We start from the raw sequence: 9,658 nt of genomic DNA, 5'->3' as shown, positions 1-9,658 counted from the left end.
ATATATATATATATATATATATATATATATATATATATATAGTCATAATTAGTGCTTACCAAATAATATTTGGTAAACAAATGAATAGATTAAAGAAGCTAACCTAAGTTAAACGTCTTTGCATACTCTGCACATACTTCACCACACCTATCATATGCTTCACTCAACAAGCCCAAATTCCCCGGAATAGGTATATCCGGCTTCACTTCTAACTCATTGGTAGATCTCAGCTGCCTCTTCACCAAGGCTGCCTGCCTCAAAACCACATCATAGACCATCTGTTCCGATGTCATCGTCCGTTCACCAGATGGAGTAGCCAAAATAGCAGACCGTACAGAAAATTTCCGTCCATTATTAGTTTGCTTTCCACCACCTCTATTGATTCTCTCATTGGACACCAAATTCCTATGCCTCGATGAATCAAAAAAACGGTTTCCCTCCCGGACTGATTCCATGAAACTTGTCCCATTTGAGACGTCACAAGGAGAAACAACCCATAACAAGGCAACAGACATTCTGAGCAAGAAAACCTTGGTTGTCTAAAACAATTCCAAGATTTTTGTCTTTCTTTTTGTCACCTTCCAAACTTTGCTTAGTTTATAGAAAATAAATTACTCCTAGTAGATTCCCACTATAGAATATTTCCACTCTCAAACAAAATTACCCACTTTCTCTTATGTAGAAAAAGATTATAAAAAGATCACAGACAGGCAAACCAACTTTTCCTCACTCAAACAGGAATAACCTGTTTCTTGACTTCTGCAAAATGAGACAAACCAAACACCACATTTGAGATACAGTTCTGACAAAAAAAAAGTATAACCAGACATTGATTCAAAATTAGAAGTTTTTGAGCTCCTATAATGACCTCAAGTTAATATTACAATACAGTGAAATCCTACAAGAGGGATCTGGGGAGGGTAGAGTGGACACAGACCATAGCTCTACCTCATGGAGGTAAAGAGGTTGTTCCCGGATGACCCTCGTTCGAGTACTACATATCAAAATAGGTATAAAAGAGGGAAAACAACAGTGTAGAAACAAAGCAACTAACAAGGAAACAGTTACAGCCACAGAATAATGTGATAAACTAAACGCAATCAACTACAAGAGATGCTGAAATCAAAAGCAAGACACCGCAAGAACACTGAGTGGATTTCTTAGTATCTACAATAATTATTGAGTTCACGTAAAACCATAACCTGCATTATAGACAACCCCCACCCCTACCCTCCAGTATAAATAATTTGAACTTTATAACCCCAAAACTACAACAAAATCAGCAATATTACCTACCATGTGTCACAAAGAAAGGATCTTTGTAAAACTACTCTACATTATTGAAAGCACAAATAAAATGAAATAAAAAAACCTCCTATGACAGTGGAACCACACTTTTTGGGGGTAATGGATGCTTTCTATATTTAGTCAACAAGATTATAATAATCACCTGATTTTCTAATTTTGGTACACATAGAAGCTATATTCAAAAGCCAAGTGCTCAATTCCTATTATTATATAGTCGCTAGTCTGTATGCGGAGCCAAAATTTGAACTTTAAAGTTTACACACTCTGCATTCCGCATAGGGTTAAAACTAAAGCTACTGAATTTAACCGAACCCGCATAGCAAACCTACAGAAAGTTAACAAAGAATGTTAAAGATTGCAACTTTATATATCAAGAACTGAAAGGTAACAAAACTTACACAAATTCCACCCTCTCTTTCAACAATGGCCATTCTGAATTTCTATAATTGTATAGTCACACAGCGAAGTCAAAAGTTGAAGTTTATGAATTCTGAAAATTTCTAATATTTTTTAACTTACTAAATTACGAAGTTTGACTAAAGTTACTGAATTCGACTAAATGCGTAACTTACACTCTAACTCCACCCCCAGTACATAACAAAAACACTAGCAAAGCAATAGAAAGTTATAAAGATTGCAACTTTACATATCAAGAAGTGAAGGGAAACAAACCTTTGTTTCAAGAATCAAGAATGGCCACTCAAAATTCACTCTTTCTTTCAAGAATGGCCACTTCCAAGAAATGGAGAATGCAATTTGTTGGTTTTTTCTGCACTTTTTGCTCCACACATTTTGGTCATTTTATAGCATTTATTATTATTTTTTAAATTTATTTTATTTTATTTTTGCTGATTGGAATTGAGTGATTCAGAATCCATATCCTCATTTTTACATTTTTTCAGTAAATATTAATTCTTTGGTGTTATATTAAGACACGTAGATTTTCAAGTTTTGAGAGAAAAATGACAAAAATGGTCCCTTTATGTTTGGCACTAGGTTCAAATTAGCTTCTTAAATATATTCTTCAACTGTTTTAGTCCTTCAAATAAAGTTTGAATTTTTTGTTTCCGTCAAATATTTAATATTTTAGATTTTAGGGAAATTGTGAAAATCTTTTGACCAAAAATTTAGGGATGTGTATCAGTCGGTTTCGTTTTCGTTTTAAGTATTATTAGTTTGATTTATTGATTTTTTATTTTTAAATATGTTAATCAATAATTAAATCTAATAAGATATTTGGTCTTTAATGATTCGATTTTCGATTTAGCCAATAAAAGAATATTTTCAAAACAAATATATGACTTGTCCAACAATTTAACGCGAAATAAAAAATAGATAAATCAAGTTACTCATTGAGTGCAAAAATTCTGCCTAGTTAGTAAAAGTATAGTTAATACTCACAATTCACAACTCTAATTGTTGCCTAATCCTTGTTGTCGTCGTTGCAAACCTTACTCCTCGTCGTTTTTAGTTGTTTAGGTTTTGACATTGTGAACCTAAGACTAAAGTAACTTTTTATAAATGCAAAGAGTAGAGTTAAATAATGTTAATTGTGTAGGCTCCTTATAGTTATCGTCTAATATAGTGATTGTATTAATATTTTTTGTTTGTTATTTATGTATGACTAAAAATTAAAATTGTTAACAATTATATTCTTAATGTATTACAAATAACTCAATAACCCAATATTAAATGAGTCATGTAGCGTATCTAAATAATTGGGTCTACATGCAAATCCAACGAACTTAGTGATGTCAATTTATATGATTCTAATATGAAATGTAAATTTATATGTAAAATCAACAATAACATACTTAATTTAATTTCATAAATAAAATTTAGACAAAATAGAGCGTACGCAGATTTTACTTTAACAATAAAAATGTTGAAATATATGAAGGAGGGAAGATACCGTTATCGAGAAATGAAGTGCCCTCATTGGTTGAGTGTACACGTGTAACCACCTGAGTGGATATGCTATATTTTATTTAGTTTTGGGAAAATTGGGTACTAAATTATATATATTGATAAGAAAACCAACCAATTTTCTCTACACCAATAGTAAGTTTTTGTTAAGGCAAAATTCTTACCCCTTGTGATGGTGAAAAGTGGGTGTATACTATTTGGATAAAATTTGATCCACATTGAAAAATTAAATTAAGTTGATTAAATCGTTTAATTTTATTTGATTTAGTTTGATCTAAGATTCTTAAGAACTGATAGTCTTTGATTTGATTTTAATTTTATTAAAAAAGTTGAACAAATAATCGAACTGATAAATTATATATATATAAATATAATTTAAATAGATGAGGAATTATACTTCAACAAAGCATATTTTGAAGATTATATTTCCTTTTTTCTCTTTAATTCTAGTTGGTTTAGTTTTAATAAGTAATTATAGTTCATTAATTTAATTTATTAATCTTTGACTTTTTAATAATTTGTTATTAATTATTTATTTGATGGAGAATTGTTAAAAATAGCTTAAAATTATGTCACATTGAATAAAAATATTTTGTATAAATAATTTGTACTAAAAATATCTCCATTCTCCACTATTAATTGTTTGACCCTAAAAGTATTCGTGTTAATACTTTATTCTGTTGAAAATTCACTTTTTCTAATGAACATTATTAATTTTTTATATATATTTCTAATAAAATTATTATTTTTAAAGAATCTCTTTCTCGTTACTTTTCTTTTGAAATCCTTTTAGCTAAAAAAAATGGAAATGGTAATATTTTTCTTAATCTCATTTTGTTATTTAAATAGAATAATGTCATTTACTTTTTAAATAATATCATAGTAACTTCATCTTTAATTTATATTTAGATTTGATAAAATCCTCTTTTCTTAATAAAATAAAAAAAATTTCTATTACTTAATCTTTTTAAAATTCATAAGTAAATATTTTTCTTGTAGCAATCGCAATTGTGAAATATCATTTTCTTTCGTGAAGTAGATAAAAAATAAAATATAAATAAGAGTGGTGATCGATATTCAAATGATTTGTTTAGTTTGTTACATAGTAAGTGATACATTTACAAATATAAGTAATGATGTTCTAATTGACAATTTTGAAAATATGTAAACTCGTCGAGAACTATTATAAATGAATAATATATATTTATAATATTAGTAAAATTATTTTTAAAAAGGTTATGCTTTATAGATTTTGTGCGGAATCGAAACCTAAGGTTGATTTAGTAATCTAAGCAATGTGTCTACTTGGCAATCAAGAAGTTCAAATCCTGGATCCGTCTCTGTCCGTAAACACCTCTAGTGTAAAGTGACACAAGTATCTGATAAATGATATTTTTTTCGTCTCAATTTATATAACATAATATAATTATGTACATAGTTTAAATATATGAAAAGGTTTTACAATGTTCTAAAATTATACCTAAAATTAATGATTTTAAATTAGAAAAGTACACCTTTAATCAAATAAGTGAAATCTAACGAGGGTAAAATGTTAATAGTGTCATTAAATATTTGTCAATAAAAAATGTGTCATTTTCTTAAAGATAAACTAATAAGAAAGTGTGTCATATAAATTAAAACAAGAAAGAGTAATTGAAGTTAAAAAAAAATAAACTTCTGATTCTAATATCAAAAGTTAGTTCATAAAATATGACATAGAATTGCCCAAATTTTTATCATAAAGTAAATTAGTTCATCCTATAATGACGTGGACATTAATATTTTCATATATTCAAAATTCATAACTGAATATTAAAAATATAAAAAATATAAATAGTTATCAATCTTTTAATTTTATCTGTTCTTTATACACAAAAAGAAATGTATGCTTCATCCATTAGGTTTGTTATTGCAATCTAAAATTCATATAGTTGTAATTAGCAAGAATGAAATCAAATTAAAAGAAGAAGAACAATCTTAAAAATTAGAAATGGGGGCTAATTTTATGCACAAATGTAATATGGCTATAATTACGACACGTAGCACTTTGCACTTTTGTGCACTTTTTTTTTATTGTGGGGTTATCTGAATGGTCTAAAAACATGAATAAATTCCAATTTTATATAATTATGTAAATAATTTGTTAGTTTTTTTTTTGGTTGGCAAAAAAAAGAATATGGAATAGTTGTAATTTTATGCTTTCAGTCTATGTCTATGATAATTGCCGTTAACGCCATTTATAATTTAGTGATAGGAAGTAACAATATCAAGATGAAAATAACAATATCAACTGTTGAAAAAAGAGATTGAGCTCGATTGATTTTTATTTTTTAATTTTTATGTTAAAATTAATCATCGAGTTTGTTAGATTTTTCTTTTAATTTTTTTCTTAAAAAAAAAGATGTGGATCAAATCGTTAGTCATGTCATTTTTCTTTTGGTTTAAAAATCAAATGAAATTTTAATTTTATTATGTTTTGTGTAGCAATCTTTTAAGTAATCGCCATCAGTTTCTAAGTCAATTCTGTTAATTGGACTAATATAAATTGCTCCACTTTACATTACAAACTTAAAGAAACTCAACCTTATATTAAAGGGATAAAAATATATCCACTTTCATAAATAAAGAGTAATTTTGGCTTTAAACTCGAAAAAATAAAAAAAATGAATTTTTAAACTACAAAATAAGGTTGCTCCAAAACAAATTATAAAAAGTTAGTTTAATGGGTTATAAAAAATGTATTATTTCGGTCATCATTTTGCATAAATAAATAAAACATTTTAAAACCAATATATTATATAATAAGTATTATGTATGAATTCCAAACATTCCGGTATATTATTTAAATTAGTTTACATTATTAGACATGTATTATATTTGTTTGTAGAATAATAACCATCGAATTTATAGAATTTTTAATATTAAATTTGAATTATATTATAATTATCATTTATATTTATACAATTTAAATACAACTCTAATACATATTGTCAAAATTTCACCTATACTTTTTTGTAATCACCACCACCAAACCACCAAACCATCAATGATTTATATTATAATATTGTATATTATTAATAAAAATAAAAGTTCCATTTTTTCTTTTTTGTAATCACCACCATCAGACCACCGATGATTTATATCATAGTGTTGTATATTATAAAATGTCTTAGACTTGTAACAAGCTTAAGTTGTGAATAAAAGTAAAGTTACTTTTGAATTCGGTTGATGTTATTTTTCAACTACAAGTTAGGTATATTTATATTTATAATAAAATCCATTTCTCACTACTTTACACCTTTTCTTTCCTTCACGTAACAAAATTAAAGATTACCATATATTGGATATTTAATTAAGACCTTAAACTTTTTGAAAAATTAATTTAAATAGTTGTCCACTTGTGTGTTTAATGTTAAAATGACAATTGAAACTAACTTTAGGGCCAACGTCTACATATTTGGCCTAAAACAAAAAGATAATTCCTTTTATGATTGAAAATGTACCATATTTTATAAAGTTGTGTGTCTCTTTGGATGTTTTATATTGCATTATATTTGCATGTTATGATGTCTTAGTCTAGATTACGATTGATAGTAGGGAAAAGGGTCTAATATACCCCTCAACTTTGTCATTTAGAGCTGATATACCCCTTGTTATGAAAGTGGCTCATATATACCCCTGCTTGTAAACAAATGGCTCACATATATGTGCCACTTTTATAATGAGGGGTATATCAGCTCCAAATGACAAAGTTGAGGGGTATATCAGCTCCAAATGACAAAGTTGAGGGGTATATCAGACCCTTTTCCCTTGATAGTATAATGAAGATGGGCTGTTAGAAAGTGGATCTCGAATTTAAATTTTATCAATTTAATATTTAAAGTAAAAAATACGTAGAATATAATAAAATGTCATTTTATCTTATAATCTTAAATACATAATAATATGAAAAAAATGAAACTAAAGAAATATTGAGAAATTTAGAACAAAGAAAAAAGTATTTTATTACGATTTTTATAAACTTTTACATATAAATTAAAATATATGATTAAATTCCGATAAATTTGATATCAATACATTGAATAATCCACACTTGGTTAAAGCAACATGTTTCTCGTCGATTTACTATGAACCGCACACATTTTTTTTGTCATCATTCTAATAAGACAAAGTATTACGTATCTTTCTCTTATGATGAAATTTCTCGCAAAATTTTTAGATTTAATCAATTTTAATATAGATATCAAATGAAATTTTTCGTAAAAAGTTTAGATTTAATTAATTTTAATTTAGATATTAGACAATGAACAAAAACCAAAAAAAAAATGATCATCTCTTTCTAGTCCATTCTTTTCTTTTTTTTAACGTAACAAAAATTATTGGCACACTACACAATAATAGTAATGGAACCAAATTCTTTATCAAAAAATTTAAATATAAAAAATTCAATACATATTATATAAATTAAATTAAATTTACGATATAATTTTTCGTCAACGGCCTCTTGGTCTTACTTGGCTCCAACGTTAACCACAAGGAATGAAGTTTTGTATTGTTTTGCTGGGTTTTTTTTTGTCATCGACATCCCCTTTATATCATTTTCGAAAAAGTTCATGTGATTGTCACATTTTTATTTTATTATATTAGAAAGTCCAATTCTTTATCCTAATATTCTCATTTTGATTCCATCTTCATAGGTTAACTAATTTTCCATCACATGATTATGATTTATCATAGACTAAAGTCACATAAGTATATTCTCTATCAAAAGAATTGTAAAAACTTTTACCTAAATATTATACAAAATTCACTATAGATGGAGAAATCAACTCTCTATGGCTTTTTTTTTTATTTTTTTTGCTTTTTTTGTAAAAAAAAAAAGGATAAGTTGGGTACAAAAGAGATTTTTGTTTATGGTCTAAATTCATTTACTTACTATAAGATGTGCATGTGCCTCTCAAACAAACAATTAATGGTGACATTATACCACACACATGTTGGGTTTATGGGTGAGGATTTTTGGAGTATCACTAATTTTTACATAATTATAATATTTGTATTGAGAATTATTTTAAAATATCTACGAAATTTGTATTAAAAAGAAATTAATAATAAAGTAATCTCTTGGTCCAGTAGAACAAATGAAATTCACTTTAACTTTGTTGCCCACTTAGGTAACGATTAGAAATTTAGAATCACCTTGAACACTTATAAAATATTATATATATTCTGAATTTTATTAATACTCATTTCATATGAAAGATTGAAATATAATTACATTTGCTGCAAAAAAAAGTTAAGGATAATATATTTTACGTCCTATTTTGATATATATGATAATATTATATTAGATGTTGTATTGTAGTTTTTGCTTTTAATAATATATTTTAGTATTTTGTTGTCTTAAGGTAAATTTTGCATTGTCTTCTTATTACATATTATCTTTATTTATTTTTCAATATTTCCTTTTCTTTGTACATAGTAATTGCCATACTTTAGCTAAGGTTTTTACGAAAACAATCTATCTATCTCCATGATATAGTGATAAAGTTTGTGTACATTTCAGCTTTCTCAGACCTTACTTATGATATTTCATTGATATGTTATTTATGTGTAATCTTAAAAACAAGTGCTTCTTCTATTCAACAATAATTGTTTATTATTGACATGGAACACCTATTAAGAAACTATAAATAAAAGGATAATTTTAGTATACCACCCTTTGAATATAATAAATATAATATGTTGAAAAATGTAATAGAAAAAAAGACTATATTAATGATAAGGGTAAAATGAAAATTACGTGTAAAATCATCTATGAATTATAAAGTGGACAAGTATTGTTGGAAATCTATCTTTAGTATAGTGGACAACTCTTATCGAACGGAGGAAGTACAATATACTTAGTGTAATTTTATAAATAAAGCTTTAGAAAGGTAAAGTGTATGCAAATACCATTATCTTAAAAGTATAGATGCTATTTCCAACAGATCGTCGTCTCAAGAAAAATACAACCAAAGTGATATAGAGATAGAAGTAACATAATAAAAGAAAGCCATATCACAATAGTGTAGATAACCAACATTTCATCCTAAACAATACTCAAAACAAGATAAAACAATAATCAAAGTGTATATAAATTCAAAGCGAAACGACGATCAACTGTCAAATTAGCCATCCTATCTGAATTCATATCCTCCCTAACCTCTTATCTAAAATCATATTTTTAGTAGCCAGAAATTATGTCACGTCTTATCTAATAAGCCCTCTTCAATATTTTTTCGACCTATCTCTACCTTCTCTAAAATTATCAATAACCAACTTCTCTTACTTACGCAGATTAATTTTTTCAAAAAAAAAATATTTTCCTTCATATCGATCACATACCCATGAGTCATGACTCATGGACATGTTCTAGGCCCAA

General features: G+C 26.8%; 1 protein-coding gene across 1 annotated transcript in view; it reads right to left on the bottom strand.

Annotated features, from left to right (window-relative positions):
* LOC107014634 (phytoene synthase 1, chloroplastic) overlaps positions 1 to 1,994 on the bottom strand; it is a 5,723-nt gene extending 3,729 nt beyond the window's left edge. Inside the window, exons 1-3 of the mRNA XM_027915657.1 lie at positions 1,981 to 1,994; positions 1,707 to 1,748; positions 104 to 759 (exon numbers count right to left, since the gene is read on the bottom strand). Of these exons, the coding sequence (XP_027771458.1) occupies positions 104 to 515 (412 nt within the window). The 5' untranslated portion in view covers positions 516 to 759; positions 1,707 to 1,748; positions 1,981 to 1,994. The remainder of the gene's footprint in view (positions 1 to 103; positions 760 to 1,706; positions 1,749 to 1,980) is intronic.
* Positions 1,995 to 9,658: the final 7,664 nt, after the last annotated feature.

The sequence above is a fragment of the Solanum pennellii genome, chromosome 3 (assembly GCF_001406875.1).
Source record: "Solanum pennellii chromosome 3, SPENNV200".
Lineage (NCBI taxonomy): Eukaryota > Viridiplantae > Streptophyta > Magnoliopsida > Solanales > Solanaceae > Solanum > Solanum pennellii.
The sequence above is the reverse complement of the archived record's forward strand: the minus strand, read 5'-3'. Positions and strand labels throughout refer to the sequence as shown.